Here is a 26,100-nt window from a genome sequence, read left to right as displayed (position 1 = left end):
CCTAACATACCCCCTTACTTTACGAGCCCGATGTTACCCTACTTACCCCACAATGCCGTCTTCGTGTGTGCTACGCTCTGACTCACCGTCTGGAAGTTCTGCAGCTCCACCAGGGTCTTTTTATCCACGGTAACTGGACCCTTGAGCTTGCAGTGGAAGGCTTCTTCCACGCGCCGGTACGGAGACAAGTCCTCAAGAATGGGCAGTAGTGGTGGCAATTCACTGGGCAACTCCGGTGTGGCGACCAAGGCCCGATGCTCTGCAGCTTCTGAAAAAGAAGAGAAACACGGATTACAATCTTCACCCAGGCTGCCTAAATTGCTCAACAGCCAGGTTTGCGCAAAAATTACCAATACATACATAAACACATTAAGGGCGGGAGGGTGAATGTTTACCATTTTTTAGCAAAGTTGAGTGAAGTCTGGAATCTTTGCATACTAGTCGGAAAAGCTTTCCAAAATTGCCTGATTTCTGTGGGGTAATGTTGAGCTCATCTACAGTCCGCATACCGATCTGATATCCATAAAATGCACAGCCCATGAATTGCAGGGCATCCGTTCGTGGGAACAGCGTCCTGTGGTATTGGTTGGTAATGGCTCTGTGCTGGTGCTGTGTTGTGTCTGATGTCTGAGCTTGGAGGGGGAGGGCGCAGGGGTGTGCAGGAGGGGCTTGTGGAGGGCGCAAAGATTGTGAATTTTCCAGACAGTGAGCTGGCTTACCCGGCTGGGATAGGTGCAAGTGGACATGCTTAAAGGAGTATGGGGGGGTAGATGGGGTACAGACGCCAAATGGAAGCAGCCCGGTGACCCCCCATAGCAGTGTTGATGTTGCCTCACACGCTGTTGATGAGTTAGGAGATGTTCCCTAATCAGGCATATAAAAAGAGTGTGGCTTCATTTTCAATGAGACCTGTTATTATATTTGGCTGGAGATGTGAAGAGACCTTGATTGCATTTCTGAGATGACAACTCCAGGTGAATCACTTTAAAACCTTTGTGAATAAATGTACTGTTGATGGAGATACTGAAGAACAGAAGCCTTTGTTTATTACAGAATAACACCTGAAAGGCGAAGTTTTTTTAATCCTCTGGGATGCGGTGACAATACAGAATCTTTACAAAGCAGCAGCACTTTTGCTGGATGGTAGGTGATCAGTGGCTTCCAGCTTATGGTTTAGTAAGGACTAGTTGTTCACCCAGGTTCTTAGTCAAGCTGTCCTGTGAACTAAATCTCCAACTCGCTACAGGGTACTGGGCTTCTTTATTTCATCATAGCTTTTAATGGTACACAGACACTTTGCAGCAGGGGTCACATCAGTTTTTGAATTGCAGGACGTCTGGGGAAGTTCTAATGTTGATGGGGATGTTGTTTCAGATCCTAGGAGCATAGCCAGAGTGGCCTGCTAATTTTTGCTTTTTAGCTCTGGCGTGCAGCACACCTGTTGTTTTGCTTATTGTTACCAATGCTTTAGAATATAAAAAGAGTGGGTTCGACTCCAACTACAGGATAATGACTCTCTTACCTCAACCTATCAGCCGTTTGCGTATCATTCCCCTCTCTTATTAAATGCTTACATTGCAGAGCAAGAGGGACCATTTCCATTCAGAATGGTGCACTCAGTCACCACTCATTAAGTTATTTATTTCGCAGATGCATCGCATTCAGAAATTAATTGTTTTTGTTGGGTCTTTTTACTGCAGGAGGCTGTTTACATGGTTTAGTCATGACTCAAAATGCAGCCATAACTATTAGCCATGCCCATGTGTACAGTACTTCCACTGCCCACAAGAATTTTACACTTTAATTACCAGGTAAAAGACTGAAGGTCTTTGTTTCTGTAAGTAGTTTATTTTAAAGTGTGCACACATCGTGACTTAACGAGCTTCTAAAACTAAGCTGGAGAACATTATTGCAAAGCCCATCTTTTAGCAAGAGAATTATGTGAGAAATTCTCCTACAAAAAGATAAGAATATGAAGCTATGTTAACTTCACAAACTTAGTAGCTCGGTAAAGGGTAAAAGTAGTTCATTTTGCACAACTTTGTTTGTGGAGCTGTAATTGCCCGCAGCCACATTTATAATTAAGTACCATCAACAACAGCATAAAGTAAATGGCTGAAATCTGACAAGCCCATTGTTAACAGGGTATTAGGATATATTTTTCTGTTATGTTTGCTATTGCATAGAACCCTTTGAAATAAATTAGTTATCACATGTAGAGGGCAAAGGGATTTCAGCACTCACAGCGGTGGAAAGTTAATTTATTAGAGTAGGCGGAAGTATGCTTGGATGGAGGAGTGGGCTACTTAATTTCTGTATTTGATGAAAGGGACTCTGGGATGAGGAGAGGACAGTCACTAACTCTTTTCATAGAACAAGGAAGGCGACAGAGGAGCTTGAGGGTTGAGTAGCGGGAGTTCCATAGTTTTGGTGTACAGAAAGTTGCTCTGATTTTTTTCCCCTTTTTTGCATTGCACCTCTTGGTGGGTGAGATTTGACCCTTTCTTGTGAGAAGTCAGTTCCATCCGATGAGTTTCACAAATGAGGCACGTTGGCCTTTGTTTGGTGTTGACCTTGTTGATTACTCAAGTAGCTTGAAGGGGCTGAAAGATTGAAGTGGGATACAGTGAAAGGTAATTAACATGGGAGTGATTGGTAAAACATTCTTTAACGTTTGTTCAGCACGGTTGTGCTGTGGTGCTTAGCAATTGAAAAGAGGCTGAGGAAATAGAAGCAGACAGAATAATAGAGGTCTATCCCATGGAAGTGAAAGAGAGCAAAGCCTTAGGTGGAGGTAGGACTCCAAGCTTTTCAAGCTGTGTGTGTCTTGAATAAAAGTACATGTCTAGAGTCTAGGGACTTTGCGTAAGGAATTGTGTGAAAAAGCTTTTTAGTGCCATACGGATGAGCTATACTTGAAAGGGGTCACCAGTGGCGAACATAAATATAATTATCCAAGCAACAGCAGACATCAAACAAAGGGACAATCTATAACCTAAAATAGCAGTGTACGAAGTTACAAAGGCAGCAACTTCCATCTACATGTACATTATTTTGTTAAATTTAAAACTTGTGGAGTTTTTTTTTTAAAGAGAACCCTTTTTGTTAGCTCGAAACCATTCGAGCTGCTGTGAGGTACAGTGGGTAGACTGCTGCTCTCGACAGCCCTCTCACCACTACAGTTCACCATCCTCCTCGAGGAAAAGCCGAAGTCCAAATATTAGAGCCTCCTTACCATCTTAATCATCCCTAGAGCTCAGGCCCAACCTCACACCCTGCTCCCTGCCTGTCCACTGCTGTAGCCTTAATGGCCATTTCCAAGTGAGGGGACAGCCTGTAACTGGACATCAGACCAGTGTGTGGGCCACAGGCAGGGCATAATTTGCCACAATAAAGTCAGAAACCTTTATTGTCCTTGCTGATGATGTTTTTCAGTCGATTTCACAGGTGAAACGAAAACCTGGCTGGGAGCTCCAACTAAAGTCTGGGAGCCTGGGCTTGTTCTCTCCAACCTGGAAACAGAGTGCCGGGTTGGAGAGAGTCCCTGTGCGCATGTGCGTTTGGCTGGCCCAAGATGGCCGGCCAAACATGCATGCGCACTGAGGGGAGTGATCTGTGCACTCCCCTCAGTGCTCGTAACCCCTATGGCTCCACCCCTTTAGAAATAAACAATAAAAAACATTGTTTATTATTGTTTTATTTTTAAAGGTTTGCAGCTCCTGCTGCTGGTGGAGGGGCAGAGGGGTGGAGGGGCGACACTCCTCCGCCATAGCAGAGGAGCCGCCCCTACATGGCAGTGGAGACGTTCCTACTGCCACCATGCACTGCACCTTTTTCATATTAATTCACCAAAATCCAGGGTGTAGAGGAAATGACATCACTTGTGAATCACATGACATAAAGCAGCATCAAATGGCCTTTGAACCCCGACGACCCCATGATAAAAAGTGACATAACTGAAGTAAAACGAACAGGTATAAGATTAATAAAAACACAAGCCACTATTAAAGATATTTACTGTCTTTTTTTTGTTGCAAACTATATATTAACTTGGGTGCTGCCATAACATACTAGGGGCACAGGCTTAATAAGCCAGGGCTCAGAGTTCATCTACACAGATACAAACATCATGCACTTTACACAGTCATACACAATTAGACACTGAAATACATGAGCATGCCCTAAATGCCCACGTGACCCTTAAGAGTCATACATAAGCATCATTTGGCTGACTACACCCAACATATCCTGTCTCATAGCCTCATAATATCAAGTGTAGCTGCATATGCCATGTGCAGTCTCTATGATGGCTAAGTCACTTCAGTTCATGATGAACACTGTCTCCAGTCCTGAACATTTCACCTACAAACCATTATTTCCAGATGTGCTAGCCTAATTAGTTTAATGGCAGCAAAACAAGACTACAACACTCAGAATGCATTAGCAGATCACATTGTCCATAATTACGTGAAAGGTGGTAGTCACCTTAGGAACTTCAAAAGCACCGTAAAAGTTTCATTATAGCCACATACCCCTTCACATGCTCATTACGATTAGGTATGGTCTCAAATGTCCAGGGCATTCTTGCCTTGAATAAGCATGTACTTGACTACTGAATGCAGCCACCACATGTGCAAATATAGTCTGAATCACTAAGTACAGTCTGTTAGTGTATAGTTTAGCCTTCAATGCTTAGTGCAGCCTCTCTGTTCATTGTTATAGCTTTGTATGCCCAGTGCAGTATTCTCCTTGTACTTTTTGTCTCAAAGGCCCCACACAGTCTCATTTTGTGCAAAATCTGGGACATATAGAGGGTCATTCTGACCCTGGCGGCCGGTGGCCCCCAGGGCCACCGACCACGGGAGCACCGCCAACAGGCTGGCGGTGCTCCAACGAGCATTCTGACCGCGGCGGTTCAGCCGCGGTCAGAAGCGGAAAGTCAGCGGCCTCCCGACGACTTTCCGCTGCTCGTGTGAATCCTCCATGGCTGCGGAGCGCGCTCCGCAGCCATGAGGATTCCGACCCCCCCTACCGCCATCCTGTTCATGGCGGGAAAGCCGCCATGAACAGGATGGCGGTAGGGGGGGTCGCGGGGCCCCTGGGGGCCCCGCAAAGTATTTCAGTGTCTGCCTTGCAGACACTGAAATACGCGACGGGTGCCACTGCACCCGTCGCACCTTCCCACTCCGCCGGCTCGATTACGAGCCGGCATCCTCGTGGGAAGGTCATTTTCCCCTGGGCTGGCGGGCGGTTTTTCAGCAACCGCCCGCCAGCCCAGGGGAAAACTTGTAATAGTACTTTAGCCCTTTTCCAGACCTGGGTTGTTTTCCACATCGTTGGGTGTGCTTGTGCAATTGAATCAACTAAAGCAAACCAAGACTAAAATTCTCAGGTGGGTTTTTTAGTTATATGCAATCCCAGGACTGGAAACAAGGTGTTGTGCCATCTTTAAATGATCTGGCAAGCCAAACAGTCTGAGGTCATTACTCGGCTATGCAAAATCATCCCTTTATTTGGCTGTGCAGAATCAGAAGATCTCATTCTTTCCTGTGCATAATCTGTACAGAAAAGCTCTCGTGACATCTGCAGGCCTCTCAGGGTTTCCACAAGTCTGTAGCGCCAATACTGCCCTCCCCAGCCCTACCTCAAACAAAGATGAACAGACAGGAAAGTGGTTCACTGCGGCCACTCTGAATCACCTCACTTTAGTGCCCATTGCTTCAATGAGCTACAAGCAGCTGCAGACAGCAGCAGCTGGTATCTCTCCATCCCCTAGAACACCTCAGACCATCCTTGGGTTATGATAAGCTCTATTTACAGAAACTCAAGTTAGCCCACCCGTTACCTCCAACCTTGTATCTTTTGGTTGCTGGCCCCCCACCATCGCCCCTCAGGTGCTGTGAACTGGGAGGCTTATATGTGTTGCAGAGCTCCAGCATTTTAAGGGTAAAACGTCTCTCAAGTTTCGCGCAGGCTTGAACTGTGAAGTAAATTACTGCAGTGAATGATTATAATTGATGCAGTTAATTGGTAGAAAAATGTAAAGAGCTGCAATGACTCAAACACATTTTAATTAAATGTTGTTTACCTACGCAGTGCTCCTTGCTTGTTAGAAACACAAACCTTTAAATATGGTGGCGCCTTCAGTGCTCTAAGGTTTGGGCGCATTGTGTCAAATGTTGAACATAATAACCAGCATAACAGCCCAAGGGAAGCCTGGTCATGCTTGGGACCCTAGGATGCTAGGCTACTAGGTCTACAAATAAACTGTAGCAGGTTTAGACGGTGCCCAGCGCGGCTACAGGTAGTTCAATTTTAAGAGTTAATTAGAAAATGACAACAGGATCCACTTTTGTTCACTACCTTGTGACCACAGGTACCAGAGGTCACAGAGGCAGTGCCAGGGGTAGCAAGCGACAAGACAAGACTCACAGTTGCAACATCTGGGGACCCCAAAATGACGTCCATGCGTTGTTTAAAATAAGAGATATGTGACTTTGGGGGAGACTAAACTTTGCAGCTTTAAACACCCTATCTGAAGCACAACGATAATGGCGATAATTTAGAGCTGGGTGCACAGTTTTTTAATTTCTTTTCTCAAAGATGCATTTTGTTTCAGCATGCTCTAATACATGTTAGGCAGAATTTAAGGTGATCTTGACCTTCAATGAAGACACTTTGGGGTACAGTTTTGTTTTTTAACAGTTTGACAAGCTGTCAGCTTCTATTAGAACAGGTTGATAGAAATTCCTGTTCTTATAGAAGGGGAGTCCAGCAGTTCTTGGGCTTTCTGTATAAATACAATGGATTCTACTCATTGGAGTAGACGAGTGAGGAAGGATGATACCCTCTTACCTTTTATCATCTCCTTGAACTCCTGCAGCAGCACATCCTGAGTGATTTCTGCTCCTGGCGGTCCGGGGGGTCCCTGGGGCCCGGGAGGGCCTGGGGGTCCTATAAGGCCACGCTTAGAGAGCAGCCAAAAGAAAGCATAAGAATCAAATCCAGGGACCAGCCAAAAACCGCTGACAGAATGTTCTGTTTTTGCACTTTCACAGCACACATACCCTTAGCCTCCACACTTTCACTGCATACAGGCCCTCTGTCACTCCACTGTCATAGGCTATAGCCAACAGCCTCCACCCTCCACCAGTAAGAACATTCTCTTAGTCTGTAAGGCCCCTGTTACATCACTGCCACACCATGCATGCCCTCCGTCACTCCACTGTCACTTTTTTAAGACGCACTATAACTGCATACTCACAATCTACAGGCCCTCTTCCATTGAACTAACTAGGTCTATGTCAAACCACAGTCCACTTCTACTGGACTGTCACAGTCTGCCAGGGGCAGCTCGTTTGTTAGGGCGTATTAGCGTCGCCCCCAATTCCCCCTCCCCACCAGCAGCGGCAGATGCTAAACCTTTACCAGAAAACGATAATAAACAGGGTTTATTATCGTTTTCTGGTAAAGGGGCGGGGCCACGGGGGTGACGAGCAGTGAGGGGGAGTGCTCAGCACTCCCCCTTTCTGCGCATGATGTTTGACCGGCCACCTCGCGCTGGCCAAGCACACACGCGGAGTAGGGTCTCTCCAGTCCAGCAACACAGTTGCCGGACTGGAGAGAGCCTGCACAGGCTCCCAGTCTGCCTGGGAGCGCCCTGGCTGGGCGATTCCAGCCAATCCTGATGCTGTTCTGAGCAGCTTCAGGACTGGCCGCAGGGCATGCTGGGAGCCTGTGCCTGCCTGCAGCGACAGAGGAGAGGAGCGGCCTGGCGGCGAGGAAAGGTAAGTGGTTTTTAAAAAACATTAAATTAATGTTTATTCCCCTCTCGCTTCGCCCCGCCCTTGTCGCACCCCGCAAGGCGCTACTGCAGTCTGCAGATGTCTGTCAGTGACCACTTCCCACAGCCCCTCTGTCAATGCATTTACACATCCTGAAGGTCTGCACTGTCACACTATAAAGGTCCTCTGCCACTGCACTGATAGAGCAAACAGGCCGCAGTTTTACAACCGGAAGACATGCTGCCATTGCAATGCCTGAGCCTAAAGGCTTCTATCACTGCAGTGTTTCAACCTACAGGCAACCTATGGCCATACTAGTGTGGACTCCAAGCCGATGATTATTGCAATCTCCAAACCTACAGACCTGTCTGTGCTTAAAGTGTGCATGCCCTTTGTCAATGCATTCTTATAACTTGAAGGAACTCTTTGTTGTGCAGTTTGAAGATCCCTTGCTACTGCACTGTCACAGTCTGCTGAACACTACCAGTGCTGTCACTTCCTAGAAGTCCTGCACCACTGAACAGAATAAAGGATTTTGTCACTTCACTGTTACAATCTATAGGTCAAGCGTAAGTTTGCAACCACAGGACTGTACGGTGCAGTGTTGCTAAACTATTTTTTGTACATAAAAGTTTGTAAAACAAGGATTTTTAGGTTTTGGTTATGAAAATGCACCTGTCAAACAGACTTATTGCTAACAATGTACAAAGAGTGGGTATTGGCTGTGCCAGATTCAACCACTGGCTTTTTGAACCAGTCTCATTAAGCCATTGGTTTGAGACTTTGTTATTCATTTGTTGGTTCAGTTCAGCAGAGTAATCATCTCTCACTTAATACTGTGGACAGTTTAAATGTATTTGTCTGCCACCACTCCATTGCTTCCATTGAACTGCAAGAGGGGCAACTTTACAAACAAAGCCCTCCCTATGTGCTCTCGCTAGCTCCCTCTCACTTTAATGTGCTAACGGTGTATGTGTTCGCACATTAAATTCAGGCGCATTGCCTTTGCTAATGTTTGTTATTAAACGTTGTGATGGTCAAATATCCAAGAGTAATGAAAAACAGAGTTGCAGTATGCAGGTCTAAAATATGATAAAGGTTTTGAAACTTTAATCTGGTCGAATTCATTTTCACCAGATTCGAGATGCCCCCTAGTTAAGAAAACGATATGTTTGCTGTAAATAGAATGCAAACAATATTTTGTGTACATAAGAGTGTTCCTAATTTCCACTCCATTGCAGAGTGGCAATCCATTTATTGAAGACAAATGCTGACCTTGTCCACAATTTAAAGCAGATTTGCTGCAGGTGACATACAACTGTAAGCTGATCAATCACTTTTAAATTCAAGTTAGGACATTGTTTAATACTATAACCAACACAGTGGTCCCTTCATTACTGCAAGACATTTTTATAGGTAGATTTATTCGGGAACTGAACAAACTACTTGCAAGAGGTAAACATTTGGACATACTCTAAGACACAGTATTCCAAACGGATAATATTAATCTGAAAATACATCAATTAAATTACCTTTAATAGATGGTGGAACCGCATTTGCTGTAATCATAGTTTGGAAAGGGGTACCCACATTCCATCACAAATATATAATAAAACATCTGGAATTTGAAAACCATTTAAAATGTGTTTATCTTCACAAAAGTAAGTTGTTGGGTACAACTCCAGTCGTGATGGACGGGTATAAACCTCCAGGACAGTTATATTTTATAATCTTTCTATAGCTATAGGACTTGTTCAGAGTTTGCCGGATGGGATACTCCGTCAAAACCTGACAGGTATTCCGTTCTCTTTATTACATGCGTCATAGCCTATAACGAACTTATGATACAGTAGCTGGAACATACGCTATATTTGTGATGGAGTATCCCATCTGCTAAACTCTAAACAAGGCCTTCTGTTTTGGTAGTTTATTGCTTAAACAAGTTGTAAATTATAAAATCTGAATTGAAATTTACTTTACATAATATTGAAACTGTTATTTATTTACTATCATTCCTTAATCATTAAGTTTTGACTATTGTTGACATGTATTTTCTCTCTTTTATCTATTTTTAGTTTTCTTCTACCAGCTCTTATTTCCTTTGCTCTTTCCTACCTCTTTTCATTTCATTAAAATACTTTATTATATAAAGATAGGTTTTATTACTTATTTAAGATATTTTATGTATGCTGCCTTTCGATGACATGATAAAACAATTTTCCTTAGTGAAATGTGTAAATTTATAATGGAATTAATGTGTAATGATATCGTTATTACATCTGAAACTTTATATTATATGTTACACCTAGATCTCTGTTTCATATTTAAGCTAAATAAAGTTATATAAACATAAATAATAAGGTCCTGTAGAGCTGTTTTCAAACATGACTCAAAAGTGTGGATGTTAGTGCCACTTTTCAAGCAGGATTTAGAAGTGGTGTCAGCTCAAGTGAACAGTGTATAAGACTAATCTTGCTTGTTTATGTTACCCTAAAGAAAGGACAGTTTTTTATAGCTTTATACATTTGCTCACGGTAATTGATTCCCTTAGTATACCTTAGAATTTTTTAGGCTTTGCTACGCTTTCTCAGTGTGTTTCCTGTGGATGATGGGTTTGAAATCTCAAAAGCATTCACAAATGCACACATGTACGCACATGCACGCATACTCACTGACTGCATAGTGATACCTGCAGTCCTAACTTACTAATTTCTTGTCTTTGCCTTTGCATTTTTTTCTGGAATTATTCCCATCATCCGGGCGGTGGACGAAACTCATCCAGGTTTCCCGGGGGTCCGTTATTTCGGGATCAGCAACTTCAGGGAGCTGTGGAGGAAGAAGAAAGGAAGAGATATTTGTTAAAGCATTGGGGAGCCTGCTCTAACCAGAGAACCTAAAACCTTCCTCACGTCATTAACTTAGTAGTTGGTCAATCAGTTATCATTATTCATAGATACATTGATACTGAGGACCAAAAAGGACCACTAAAGAAAAGAAAAAGAAAAGAAAACATGGTAACCATATCCCTGTAATAAAAATGTTACCCATTGCATATAACTATAATACAACAGCACCTCCTAGAATCCGCATAGAGTTAGAACAGCTATGAAACCTGTGCCTACTCTTGTGCATGCATCCTTCATCATGGACAGCTCACTGTGAGTGGCCTGACTGCTGTGCATAGGACCAAACTGGGAACCCAAAGCAGCCCAGGCAAATGTTGTCAGACCAGCCCCCATACACTGCATTTCGAGCAAACTTGACCACTACAAGGGGAGTTTGTGGGTGGTGTTCTACCACCAAACAAACAGGGAAAAAATGGCAAACATGGTGCATTCCATAACACGTTTTATTATATATTCAATTGTTCTAGTTTTTAAAGCATAGTAAATGATGGCCTTACAGTGCACCAGTAAACAGCAATAATTTCCCCATTATCACCCTCCGATAGTGCCTCTCATCTCTCGATGGCCTCTCTCTCACATGTATTTCATTTGTTTCATAGCACCTCTCATACCATTGTAGGGTGTTGGAGCACTTTACATCACACACACTTAAAGGGACAATAAATTACATGTGTGTAAATCAGTGTATAGAAAACGTTACAGAGGACAAAGGGGACTACAAGGTGTAGTATTCACATTTCATTCATATTGGTAGGCATTTTTTAAGAGTGCTTGGTCAAGGGGAGCACAAACTCAGGATTCAGAACGTAACACAGTGGTTATGGTTGACTATACTAATAAGAATTAATTTCTATCCAAGCAAACCCTTTTCAGCAAAATTAGAATAATGAAAGACTAGTACAAACATTATTTTCTAACCTGTACCATGCAGTTTGCATGCAGCACTTTGATGGCTCACTTTGCTAGAATATGATTGTAGCTTATGAACTGCAGAGTACAAAAGGATCTCTGTGACAAAAGGAGTAATTCAATGAGCTGTGCACATAAAATACTGTTCTGTGATCTCCTTAGTACACGTTCTTTGCAGCAGGCATATTAACCCTTTGTGCTACCTTACTGTAGATGAGTCAAAACCGCCACTTGACAAACCTCAAATCTCTCTCCAACAGGTACAAACCTCCATAGTTTGCTCAGAGGAGATACACCAAATTAGGTGGGAAGCTAGATCTTGGTCCAGAAAGCATGCTTTTTGTGATTTGGTGTAAATCTGTTCAGTAGTTTTTGAAATATTAAGGTACAAAAATATTTGTATATCTGGACAGTTGGGTTTGAAGGACCCTTGCAAGAGTCCCTCAAACCCAATTTTGAAAAATATGGCATTCTGATTGGCCCAGGGGGATTTTTAACTTTGTGCCAGTTTACTCCTACAGGAGATGAGCTCCTGCGAGAGTGAGGACTCTGACTGCCTGCCTACAAAATGAAGAATAATGTTGCAGGCATCTATTACAGGACTCAGGGACTTAAGGCTCTATTATGACCCGTGGTGGCGGTCGGACTCCCATACTCCTGGCATTCCCACTGTCAGATTACGACCCTGGCCTATCAGGGGACCGCTGCTACCACCAGAATCAAGGATCCTGATGAGGTGGCGGCAGTCAGAGTCGTGATCAGTCGTAATGAGGCCCTAAGTCTCCTGTCCTGAGTATAAAAAATTGTATGAGGGGACAGGTTAGGGATACCCTACCCCTATGCTCTTGGAGAAGTCCAGAGTCACCACCCCTGGGACCAAAATATATATCGTTATTTTTTATTTTTTTAAATCCCACAATGCCAGGAGATTCATGCGGGACTGTGGTGTTTAAAAAAACAAAAGGAAAAGGCAGTCTGGGACCACAGGAAAATCAAACCAAATGGGGCGTACAGCCCCTCCCTCCCTAGCCTTTTCAAGGTCTCGTGGGCCCCATCCCTGGGCTGATGATTAAACATATGGGAGGGGGGAAAGTGGCCCCACCTCCCAGACTGTTTATGGCACTAGAAAATGAACCTCCCTGAGCCAATTCTTTAAGAAAAGGGGGAAGGGGTGCATATGTTCCCAGGGCAACAATATGGTCAGAGCGGGGGCTAATTCTTTAAGAAAAGGGGGAAGGGGTGCATATGTTCCTAGGGCAACAATATGCTTGGAGTGGGGGTGTTGTGTGCCCCCTCCCCTTTGTAAAAAAGAAAGAAGGCCCGGGATCGGGTCTCCGAAGCTTAGAATATGTGTTTTGGCTCTGGGGAATCTATCTATCTATCTATCTATCTATCTATCTATCTATCTATCTATCTATCTATCTATCTATCTATCTATCTATCTATGAATGGATAGATACATTTATATATAGCCTCTTAGAATATGTGTCTTAGCTCTGGGGGATCTATCTATCTATCTATCTATCTATCAATAGATAGATACATACATATATATATATATATATATATATATATATATATATATATATATATATATATATATATATATATATATATACTGTAATACTGTAATGGCTGTCAGCAACATTTTTCTCGTATTGCTCACAGCCAATCAGAGCGCATGTGGGAGTATGACTCCCCCGGAAACGTGCTGACTCGTGAGAAATAAAGTCCCCTGGGCCAATCAGAATACTCCAATTTCACACATATACATAAAACCTAGTGGCAGTTGCCACTGCGTAGTTATAGTTAGGACCTAGTTTCTGTAGAAAAATTGTTTTTTGATTTGCCTATATCTTTGACACCGGTTGACAAATCTTCACAAAATTTTCCCAAAAACTTTATGCTCACTTCAGCTGCTGTCTGGAAAGTTTTGGGGTGATCTGTCAAGCGGGAGCAGAGAAAAAGGGGGGTCCCAAAGCACGTTTTCCCCATTCATTTTTCTGTGGGGATTTTGAACAGCGATAGCGCCGAGTCCAATAGAAAGAATTACACCAAATTTAACAGAAAGGTAGCTCGTAGTCCAAAAAGAGGCCTTTTTGTTATTTGGTGTAAATCTGTTCAGTAGTTTTAGGGAAATTAACGAAAATCTAAATCTGTATATGTAGGGGCGCAAAGGATTCGCGACCCCTTTCGATCTTGTGCTGAGATCTGATTGGCTGCCAATACTTGAACAAGAAAGTGCTGGGAGCCATATCAGTGATCTGATTCAGCCGAGTCCCAGATGAAAGTGTTAAAAAAAAAGGGGGGCCAGAGGAGGGTCACCCTGACCCTTTAGCTCTGGTGCTGGGTTCCGAGAGGGATCCCCCACAGCTTAAAAGCATAGTCTTGAAATTTTCACTGTTATTCGTGGCATATCTGGTGAAAAAAATAAATGAGGGGCGGGCTCCCACGCTTCATTATTCTCAAGTCCCCAGGTGGACAAGTCCCGGGGGCATTTCTAATTTTAATACACAGGGCTGCCCGCCTCCCACCCGCAGCCCTGGGGACCGCCACCTCTCATGGGGCTAAAAACATTATGTGTACGGTGGGCCCTCCCGCAGCCTCAGGGATCACCACCTTCCCTGGGCATCAAAGTCATTTGATCTATGGTGCCACGCAGACCTCCGTTTCCCTGGGGATCGCCACATCCTCGGGCATTAAAGTCATTTGATGAGGGGTGCCAGGCGGCCCCTCTACTGTCCCAGGGACTGCCACCTCCCCGGGGCATTAAAGTAATTTGATACAGCGGGCCACATGGCCCCCTGCTGCCCCAGTACCCATCACCTTCCTGGGGCTGTAGTAAAAGGAAGAAGGGGGTCCGATTTGGACCACCAACCCCAGGGACCATCACCTCCATGGGGCTATGTTTGTGGGAGGGGGCCATGCGGCTCCCCTCGGGGAGCTACTGATGGCCCTGGGGACCACCACCCCCAGGGCCGGCTCCTTGTTCGTCCCAGGGTGCCAACCCTATTAAAACCAGCTCCCTGCAGGGACCACAGGGGCTTTGAGGCTTCCCCCGCAGTCCTATCACTCTCGCTTTCTCTCTTTTCCATCCCATAATGGGGTGGTGGGGAGAGAGAGAGAAAGAGAGAGAGAGAGAAAGAGAGAGTCATTGCAATGGTCTCTCCATGCAATGACTTAAAAAAAAGGTAAGGAGTCACCTGAGGCATAATGTTTAAGGCCACAGGCCCTCACACTGAAAGTTGATGGTTCTAGTCCATGTGTGTCTTTGATCATTGTCCCTACTTTCATTTATTGGCAGTATTAAAGGTTTAAGGTTAATAAAAAAGGTGATATTACTCTTTTTAATTTACAAATACTTTTTTTTTTTCATTTTGTGCAGAAATATCTTATTCTAAATATATAATTAAACAAAGCCTGAAAAACTCTCTCTCTCTTTCAATCTCTTTCCCCCACTCAAACCCTTACGCACCCACTCATAAAGCCACTCAGTTCCTCGTGCACCCACTCACAGCTGCATTCAGACCATGAACCACCCACTGACAGACCCACTTAAACACTGATGCACCCACTCACAGACTCACTCAGACTCTCACACACCCACTCACAGACTCACACAGACATTGATGCACCCACTCACAGACCCACTAAGACCCTGACGCACCCTCTCTCACACCAGACAGACACTCTCACAGCCACTCTCACACCCAGATACACCCTGGCACACCTATTCTCACACCCAGAGAAACAGGCGGAGGCCAACTCCCGCTGCACACATCCAAAGGGCTTTGCGCAGCATGGAGTTGGGTGGTTAAGGGGGGTTGGCCACAGGATCTGGCTATAAGCCAGGCTATGTGGCCATCTGTCACCATGCATGGCCAAAGGCAATGCGCAGCGGGGGTTGGATTAACTTATAGTAATGAAAATTACTTTAGGTTAAAAAAAACAGAAATTCCCAGAAAAAAAACAAAGGTTGCAGGGATAGTTAGGCTCATATTTTAAATGTACCAAACCATAAAAATTCACCTGTTATAGTTAGCGTTATATCAAGTAACTATATCTTGTGCTCTAAGGTAACTATAACTCGTGCCCTCGCTAAGCACTGCTAATTACCTCCAAATTACTCCAAAATATTGAAGAAAAAACTTTGCATGGAGAGGGCATGAGTTATAGTTATCTTGGGCACAAGTTATAGTTACTTGAGATAACTCTAGCTATATCTGGTGAATCTGAATTCCTATGGTTTGGTACATTTAAAATGTGAGCCTTACTATAACGTCCCTGTAACCTTTGGTTTTTTAAGTGAACATATATATACATATATATATATATATATATATATATATATATATATATATATAACCTAGAAAAAGCGTTTTTGGATTTGCCTATATCTTTGGCACCGGGTGACGAATCTTCACAACATTTTCCGAAAAACTTTTATGCTCACTTCAGCTGCTGTCTAGAAAGTTTCAGGGTGATCTGTCAAGCAAGGGCTATACATATATATATATATATATATATATATATATATATATACACTAAAATAAGTGTACTATAACGTGACTATGACTTGTGCCCTAAGCGTAACTACAACTCGCGCCCCCAACACGCACAGTTTTGACATCAATAATTTTACTGCAAATGGTGCAATGATATTATCAATGATGTCATAGAAGATGCAATTACTGATGTAATATGTGGGATAATTAGCTGTGCTTGACACTCGAAAAAAGGGAAAAAGCAAGGAGTAAGCAGTGATAAAGAGGGGAAAAGCAAGGAGAAGGCACTCCAAAAACTGTGAAAAAACAAGGAGAAAGTGAAAACGAGGGAAAAGCAAGGAGCGGGCACACAAAAATGAGGGAAGAGTGAGGAGGAAGCACTGAAAATGAGGAGAAAGTAAGGAGAGGGCACAAAAGCCAGGGAAAAAAGCAAGGAGAAAGCAGTAAGAACAAGGGAAAAGCAAGGAGAAGGCACTTGAAAAACAGGGGAAAAAGCAAGGTTAAGATAGGAGCAAGAGCGATGCAGCAGCACTGAGAGAGCTGGGCCTTTTTTCAATTTAGAAGGCACTCAAAAATCGAAGGAAAAAGCAAGGAGAAAGCAGTGAAAACAAAGGTAAACAAGGATGAGGCACACAAAAAACAGAGGAGAAAGGAGTAAAAATTAGGGGAAAGCAAGGAGAAGGCCTCAAAAAGCAGGGGACAAGCATGGAGAAAGCAGCGAAAATTAGAGAAATGCAAGGCGTGGGCACACAAAAAAATAGGGGAAAGCAAGGAGAAGGCCTCAAAAAGCAGGGGAAAAGCATGGAGAAAGCAGCGAAAATTAGGGAAATGCAAGGCATGGGCACACAAAATATGGGGGAAAAGCAAAGAGAAAGCAGAGAAAACAAGGGAAAAGCAAGGAGAGGGTACAACAAAAAAAGGGGGAAAACAAGCAGAATGCAGTGAGAATGAGGAAAAAGCAGGGGGAAGGAACACAAAGAATATGGGGAAAAACAAGACGAAGACAGGAGCAAGAGCGATGCAGCAGCAGAGAGAGAGTTGGCCCTTCGGGCCTTTTCTTACATTTTTGCCACGGATTCGAGGATCAACCACGATTTCACAGCAAACCCCTTTGTCACCAACTACCAGGTTTAGGGGATTAGGGGATTCCTATCCTGCCCTTTCTGTTTTTTTAAAACTTTTTTTGTTGGGACTCAGCTGAGTCTGAGTCCCAAGATGACTGCCAGGTTGAATTGCTGCCAGCAAATCAGATCTCAGCATGAGATCTGTTGCATCCTCAGTGGATCTGCATCCCAAGATATCTATATTTATTTTTCCTTTAAAAACTCCAACACTACTGAATGGATTTATACCAAATTACAACAAAAGCTCTTTCTGGACAAAGAGCTAGCTTTCTGCCAAATTTGATATCATTCCGTTCAGCGATTCAGGCTGTAGTCATGTTCAAAATCCCTATGGAAAATTACATGAGGAAAACACAATTTAGGGCCCCCTTTTTCTTAGCCACCACTTGACAGATCACCCTGATTTTTTTAAGATGGCAGCTGAAGTAAGTAGCGTACTAGTTTTTTTAAATTTTGTGAAGATTCATCAAACGGTGACAAAGTTATAGGCAAAACTATAACTCATGACCTTGAGTTACTTTAGAACACAAGTTATAGTTTCTTAACAAGAATTTCCCATGCTAATTCCCACTACAGCCCGAATCAATGGACGGAATTACACCAAATTTGGCAGAAAGCTAGCTTTCGGTACGCAGATTGTGCTTTCACTTCTTTGGTGTAAATCCGTTCAGTAGATTTGGAGATATTAAAGGGAAACAAGATTTGTAAATCTCTGGCAGTCAAGACTTTGCGAAAAAAGATGAGCATGTGCAGGGAAATGCACAGCTCTGACTGGCTGCCAACACTTCAAACCAGGAAGTGTTGTCAGCCATCTTGATAGTAGGCTTCAGCCGAGTCCCACTAAACATGTTTTTAAAAACACAAGGGGCCAGAGAACAGTCACCCTAACCCCTAAGCTCTGGTGCTGGGGTCCCAGAGGGAACCCTCAGAGCTAAAAAAGTTTTTTTTTTAAATGTTCATTGAAATTCATGGCAGATCTGGTGAAAATTCAAATTAAGAAAACACCCTTGCGCCTGTTTTTTTTATAGAGCCCCAGGTTGGGCCAGGTCCCGGGGACATCGATTTATATATGCCCCAGGGACCGCCACCTGCCCAGGGCTGTGGTCAAAATGAACCCTGTTCCAAAGGCTGTCCGCACACCCAACCCTGCGCCACGCATGGCCTTTGGTCATGCAAGCGCAGCTTGGCCACAGTGCCAGTCTGTGAGTGGATGTGTGAATGGGTGTGTGAATGGGTCTGAAAGTGGGTGTGTGAGTCTATGAGTGGGTCTGAGTGCGTGCATGAGTGTCTGAGCGAGTGTGTGATTGGACACTTGAGCCTCTAAATGCATGTATGAGTGAATGAATTAGTGTATGAATGAGTCTGTGGTTTTTCTTTCAAATTTTTCCATTATCGTGAATATTTTGTGAATAATTTGCAGACATTCAAGAAAATGCTAGAATTGTCATGAATATCTCTGCCTGTGATGCAAAATTATGTTAAAGCTATAATCCTAAAACACACCTATGTCATACCCCTGGGGTCACGGTACCTTCACCCTGAATTCCTTATGTCACTTTAAATTAAAATTTTCACCCCGGGAACTGTGTCCTGTGAAATAAAATGGCGGTCGCAACTTTCTAGTCAGGTTGCAGTCAGCCAATTGCAACGCTTCTTTTCGCATGCATATTCGCAAAACTTCATGAATTACATTAATTATTGACAGCCAGAGATATACAAATAAATATATAACCTACTGCCAGTTGCTAGTCGGTAATTATAGTTATGACCGAGTTTCCATATAAAGAGCGTTTTTTGTTTTGCCAATAACTCTGGTGCTGCTTGACAAATCTTCGCAAAATGTTAAAAACTTATACTTGATCAGTTCAGCTGCTGTCTTGAAAGTTTCGGGGTGATCGTCAGCTGAGGGGGGTGAGAGAAAGGGTGTCCCAAAACTAATTTCCCCATGCATTTTTCCATAGGGATTTTGAACACGACTACAGTCCGAACTGCTAGACAGAATTATACCAAATTTAGCAGAAAGCTAGCTCTTGGTTCAGGAAGTATGTTTTGTGCGATTTGGTGTAAATTCATTCAATGGTTGTAGAGATATTAAAGGGCAAAAAATATATATATGGGCACGCAGATACTCCGCGGATCCAACTTTCCCTGTGCTGATATCTGATTGGCTGCCAACACTTCAACAAGGAAGTGTTGGCAGCCATCTTGGGACTTGGTTTCAGCCGAGTCCCAGAAATAAAGTGAAAAAAAAGAAAAGGGGTCAGATTAGGGCCACCCTGAGCTCCTAGCCTTGGTCCAGGGGTCTCTTACGGACCATGCCAGAGCTAAAAAAGCTTTTTCTTTTAATGTTGGGAAAATCCACAGATCCGTATCCACTGAACCAACATTTAAAAAAAATGATTTGCACCTGGTTGGGCCGGAGCCGGGGAGCATAGGGAGCTTTCAAAAGGAGGGTTTGTATTTCCCCCAGGGACCACCAGTTTGCAAAAGCAAACACAGACTGGTATGCATGAGGAGTGACAGGCCCCCCTCGCACCCCGGGGACCACCACCTCTCTGGGGCAAAACTATAATTTGATACAAAGGAGGCCCGAATGGCCCCCAACAGAGCCCCAGGGACAACCACCTCACCTCCTCAGGGATAAAGATTAAATTAACATTGGGGGGCTGCCCCCACCCCATAGCCCTAGGGACTGCAATCTCCATGGGGTCAAAATAAAAGAATGAAGGGGGTCCGTTTCAGATCCCTGGAGAAACCTCTCTGGGGCAAAAACAACATTGGAATGGGGCTGCGTGACCCCCTCCTCAAGGAGCCATAGATGGCCTTGGGAACTGCCACCTCACAGGACCGGCTCCTGATATGTCCCAGGGTGCCCACCCACGGGTCATTGCTATTTGCTCTGACTTGGAGGGAACTTTGACAGCTCCCGCCAAGTCAGAGAAAACACTCTGGTTCTGGCAAGTGAGAGATGTCACATAGCCCTAGCTTGCTGGAAGTGGAGGCTTCTTCTGTTTCCCTGGTTGCAGAGATGCAGGCAAGGAAACAGAGAAAACAATTGCTCTCACAGACAGGGAGCTGCATCTTTAGCAGCTCGCTGTCAGTGACAGCAATGCCAACTCCCGCAAGAGGCAGGGACCCGGCTGGGACCGCAGGGGCCTTGAGGCTCCCCCGCAATCACCAATACCCAAAGTACTAAAAGGCTGGGCCCCAGCCACCCTCCCCCACAATGGACATTTACCAAACAAGGTAGCACTTACAACCTAACCAGTAGAAAGTGCTCCCATTGGATAGCCAATTTGTGCAAAACTGGGGACTCTTGGATAAACAAGGAAGTGAGCTTCTATTCTGGCCATGATGCTCATTTCACAGAAATTAAACCTCAACAGGATGCAATTACAAATATAAATGTAGCTGGTGTCCCAGTTTAAGCTTCATCTCTGGGAAAGGACAAATTATCCTAACTCTTGGGCTTGGAGAAGGCAATACAAGTGTGCTTGCTCGGAATATTGAAAAATGATCGGAAATCCTTCATGGAGGTGAATGCATCTTTCATCTATTGGAGTGCAATCAGACACTCACACCCACTCTCACATCCACATAGACCCTCTCACTCACTCTCACACCCAGACAGACACTCTCACACCCATCCTCACACCCAGACACCCTCTCACACATATTCTCACTCCGAGAGAGAAAGGCCCAGTGGCCAACACCCGTTGCGCATGGCCAGAGGTGTTGTGTAGCATTGGGTTGGGTGGTTAGTGGGATTGGCCACAGGGACTGTCCACAAGCCAGGCCCTGCGGCCAACCCCCACCACACATGACCGAAGGCAGTGTGTGGCGGTGGCTGGATTAATGTATAGTAATGAAAATTACTTTACATTTAAAAAAACATTGAAAGCGACTCAAAAAACCAAAGGTTATAGGGACATTATAGCTAGGAAATGTTTATAAAACATAGAAATTCACTTGCAAAAACAAAGGTTACAGGGACATTATAGTTAGGCAGAGTTATTTCAAGTAACTATAACTCGTGGCCTAAGATAACTATAACTTGCGCTGACAGTTCCCGCCAAGCAACAGCGAACATTTTTGCTGGAGATTCACGTATCTGCCTCAATTTTTTGGCAAAAAATTTGAAGATGCTTTTCTGCCTGGTGGATGGGCCCCAAACGGACACAGCACCAAGGTTCGGGGGGTCAGGGTATTCCTACCCTGCCCTTTGTTGTGTTAGCCAAGCTGTGTGTGGTGCAGGGTTGACTGGTTAATGGCTGTAGGGCCTCACTGCATGCTAAAGATCATGCATGGCACAAGCTTGAGTGCTTATAGGGTGTTGGCTGTGGCCTTACTCAGCCATCCAAGGCCAAAGGGCATGCCTGGTGCAGTGTCAGGCACGTATGGGGGGAGGCCACATGGCCTGGCCAACTACCGCTGCGCACAGCCCTGGCACGGGTTTGAGTGTTTATAGGGGATAGGCCTTGCGGCCAACCCTCACTGCGCACTGTTGAAGGCCGTCCGTAGCACGGGGTTGGTACATATAGGGCGCTGTGGCCGCAGACCAGGCCCTGAAGCCATACCCCGCAGCGCATGGACAAAGGCCATGCTCAAGAGGGGTTGGGTTAACATAAAATAATTAAAATTACTTAACATTTTAAAAAAACATAGAAATTCACTAAAAAAAATCAAAGGTTACAGCGACATTATAGTTAGGAAATAGAATTAAAAAACAGGGAAATCTACTGGGAAAAAAACAAAGGTTACAGAGACATTAAAGTTAGGTTCTGAATTTAATCACAAAAAATCATAGAAATACAGCAGTTATGGTTATCTCAAGTAACTATAACTTGTGCCCTAAGATACCTATAACTGGCGCCCTCGACATACACTGCTTATTACCCAACATATTACATCACTCATGCCATCTTTGATATCATCATTCATAATATCAATGTAACATTTGCAGAAAAATTATTGAGGACAAAAATATGCATGGCGGGGGCGGGTGTTATAGTTATCTTATAGCCAAGTTATAGTTGTTTGAGATAACCATACCTATAATTGTTGATTTTCTATGTTTTTTTGCGAGTAAATTCAGAACCTAACTATAACATTCTTGTGACCTTTTGTTTTTTAAGTGAATATATACATTGTTTTTTAATAACATTGAGAGAGATTGAGAGACAGAGAGAGTGACAGGACCGCGTGGGGGAGCCGCAAAGCCCCGGCGGTCCTAGCTGCCTTCCCGCGTCATGTGGGAGTTGGCATAGCTCAAGCAGGGAGAGCTGCTTTAAATAGCAGCTTACGGGAGCAATTTTAATCTAGTTTTTGCTCTGACTTGGCAGCAGCTGTCAAAGTTGCAGCCAAGAGGGGGGGCGTGGCTTGGCTGTCCTGCAAATGGCCGCCACTCCGTGAGGCTATGCTGGGCAGGAGCTTTAATTTGGCATTTATCCTGCCGGGACCGGCTTCTGATGCTGGCTGGGGCTGTCTCCCGGTGTGGGAAGGCAAAATTTTGCGGCGGAGACCGGTGGTGCTGAGGGCTCCCTTGTGGGAACAGTGGCCAGCACGCAGATCGCGGAGCCGGCAGTGGGCCTTGCGCCGCCTCCCTTGGGTTTGCACAGGAGCAGTCTAGGATTGAGGCGCTCCCGCAGTTGGAGTTGTGGCAGGACACCCACCTCCCCACCCCTCCTTACCTGCTCACGGCCCGCGGCTTCTTGGCAGTGCCACGGAGGCCATTGATGGTGGATTTCCTGAGCGGTCTAGTCGGCAGGTAAGTCGGCTCACGGGCCACTCAGGTGTTGGAGCGGGAGTGCTGGTGTCCTGGGTGGGCAGGGCTACCTTTGTGCTCCGCTCCACCGTGCGGCCTAACAGTGAGCTGCTGAGATCCCTTTGAAGGGGGGGTGCGCATTGGTGCCCCGAGGACGTGCCGAGGCCTGGTGTGGGGGTGGTCGCAGCTGGCTAGCGGCTCCCCACTAATCTCAGAAGAGTTCTTTGGTGGCCTTGCTCAGCGCCTTGATTGGGGGCATCCTGCTGCGGTCTAGTGGGGTGGCGCTCACACTCCGCGACACGTGGCCGCGGCTGTGGTGAATGCAGCTGGGACCGGGAGGCGTCACTTCCATTGGAGAAAATTGGCACTGCAGGCGAGGGCCCATCTATCTTTATTTTTGACGGGGCGAGCTGGCACCATCTGGTGACTGCAGGTGAAGGCGTTTGACCTCAGACGTGTTGGGCGATTGACAATGTCTCCTGTCCTCCCTTTCCCTGGGTGGCTGCCCACGTTGACGTGCCTTAGGGTGTACACCTGAGTGGGCGCTGGGGGCTGTTTGACAAGGGGAAGGTGGATCAGAAGCAGCCCAAACTTACGTTTGAGGGCAAAAAGAAAAGCGACCAAGCTGGTCGGTCGTCGGACGACCTACCCCCAAGAGGAGGACATGCAATCGCCCTCTGTGAAAGCTATGTTTGTAGACCTTAAACACAGCCTGGCTAGTATTGATTGGAAACAGGACCATCTGATTGAACAGATGGTACGCTTGAAGGAGAGGGTGGATGGTCACACCACCCGTCTTGAGCAGGTGGAGTCTCGTACATCGGATCTAGAGGATGGCCTTCGCGAGGATGGAGGGAAGCTGCCCAGTCCCACCGCAACAAAATTCGTATCTTAGGTTGGCCAGAGTCAACGGCCATGGGACGCATGGAGGATTACATGGAGACTATGGGCCTGATTCTAACTTTGGAGGACGGTGTTAAACCGTCCCAAAAGTGGCGGATATACCACCTACCGTATTACGAGTCCATTATATCCTATGGAACTCGTAATACGGTAGGTGGTATATCCGCCACTTTTGGGACGGTTTAACACCGTCCTCCAAAGTTAGAATCAGGCCCTATGTTTGCATCACTTTTTCCTGGTGAGCTCTCTCAGGTGCTGGTGGTGGAGCGGGCACACCAGCCACTTGGCCCCCGGCCCCCTCCGGGAGCGCCGGCGTGGCCCATCATTGTGAGCTTATTGAACTACCGTGACAGGACACAATACTACGGCTGGTTCGAGAACGCTGCCCAGTGATATATAATAACACAGAGCTCAACATTTTTATGGACTATACTCCAGGGGTGCAGGCTGCTAGTAGGGCATTTCTCCCGGTTAAGCGCACCTTGAGTCAGACAGATGCCAAGTTTTCCCTCATTTATCCTGCCAAGATGCGGGTACTGCATAAGGGCAAGCTACATTTCTTTACGGACCCGAAACGGGCTGCCAGATATGTCAAGACTATCCCCAAAAAAGCGCATCCGACTTGCGGACCAGCAAATGGAGTGGATGTGGGTCTCCCTGATGGTAGCGACATTGACTAAACTTTGTTCTGATGCTGAGGATTGCGATGGCCCCTCTGCCTGCATGATGGACCTGGATCAGATTAAGCCTGGGCTGACCTTGCAGTGTTTGGTCCCATTTGGTTCTTTAGTATCGAATGCCAATATATATTTGGATTCCAATTTACTTAGATTCTTTTCTCTATCTCCTCCTCGAATATCTTTTTTAATTCCATCTATGACACTGTATGTTATATCCTCTATTTTACCTCCATGTACCTCATGTATGTGTCTGGCAACTGGATAAGAATCATCTTTATTCAATATTGCTCTCAAGTGTTGCAAATATATATTGCCATTCGATACTAAAGAACCAAATGGGTTAAACAGTAGAGAAGAGATGTATATCCATTTGTATTGAACTAGCTGTATGTTATGTCAACAGTAGGGCACTCATATTGGGTCATGTGTTATTACCACAATATAACAGTTTAGCCAAGTTCGTAATTTTTTCTGTATCTTTTTTAAAATATTTTTGAATGTTTTTGAATTCGTTTTGAATGATTTATTCAGGGTTTCATAAATTTAAAGAAAATCGTTAATGAATAATAACGTTAAAAAACGTGAAATAAACATGAATATTTTGGTAGGCCATACATCTTGAACAAAAAGAACATTCACAGAATAGAGGAGAAGTATTGTACAACCTATTTGTGTCGTTAGGTAAAAGTTTCCAAGTCACAAACAGATTAAAAAAAAAATGTTTAATATTATGACAAGATCAAATAATTAACAGTGATCAGATGATTATATGGTAAATGCAATTGATAATTGTAACAAATACGGTTCTTTCACAGTATATGGTGATAGTGAACATTAAGATTGGAGTATTTAAACAGAGCCAAAATGGCGAACCACAGGTTGATGAAGGCAGAAACGCGTCCCTGTAGGCAAATAAAACAATGGAACTCGTTTTGTTCGTGGAGTGCTGTCTTTTCCTTAAACACAGGAGAAAGTGTGCAATATATATATATATAAAAAACAAATATATATATATATATAGACACATATATATGTGTGTGTGTGTGTGTGTAAGGCCACAGCAATGCTTCCAAACTGTCTTAATCTATCTAATCAAAGTGAGAAATTCATTTACATTCCACTCATTTCTTGTGATGTAGCTAGCCTTGAGTTGTAACAAAAAAGAGCTCTGTATGACGTCGCTAAGAGAAGGTGGAATGCAAGAAAAAAGACAGTTAATAATTAGAGACAAGTTTGCATTATTATATTGTAGACATCTCAGTTGATATGACTTTACAAGGAGAAAGTGGAATGCAACTATTTCGTTTATTTATAAGTATACTGTCTTGGATTGTTACTGATTAATATTTCTGCCTAAAATGTCACCAGTAAAAAAAGGGAATGTAAACGAAAGCAGAGTCGTATTAGGTTCTTACATGTTTTAGGGAAGCGAGGCCCTGGAGTCTAGGGCTAAGCAGCAGAGGTTGGGCCCAATCACACAGCAGTTTATGAGTAAAGAGGCTCAGCCACAGTGTGGGGTCAAACA

The 26,100-nt window shown here is 44.5% G+C and overlaps 1 protein-coding gene across 1 annotated transcript in view; it reads right to left on the bottom strand.

Annotated features, from left to right (window-relative positions):
- The window catches only part of C1QTNF12 (C1q and TNF related 12), a 147,744-nt gene that overhangs the window by 72,229 nt on the left and 49,415 nt on the right, over window positions 1-26,100 (bottom strand). Inside the window, exons 2-4 of the mRNA XM_069241091.1 lie at window positions 10,491-10,610; window positions 6,856-6,967; window positions 87-268 (exon numbers count right to left, since the gene is read on the bottom strand). Coding sequence (XP_069097192.1) covers window positions 87-268; window positions 6,856-6,967; window positions 10,491-10,610 — 414 coding nt within the window. The remainder of the gene's footprint in view (window positions 1-86; window positions 269-6,855; window positions 6,968-10,490; window positions 10,611-26,100) is intronic.

This window comes from Pleurodeles waltl, chromosome 6 (genome assembly GCF_031143425.1).
Source record: "Pleurodeles waltl isolate 20211129_DDA chromosome 6, aPleWal1.hap1.20221129, whole genome shotgun sequence".
Lineage (NCBI taxonomy): Eukaryota > Metazoa > Chordata > Amphibia > Caudata > Salamandridae > Pleurodeles > Pleurodeles waltl.
The sequence above is the reverse complement of the archived record's forward strand: the minus strand, read 5'-3'. Positions and strand labels throughout refer to the sequence as shown.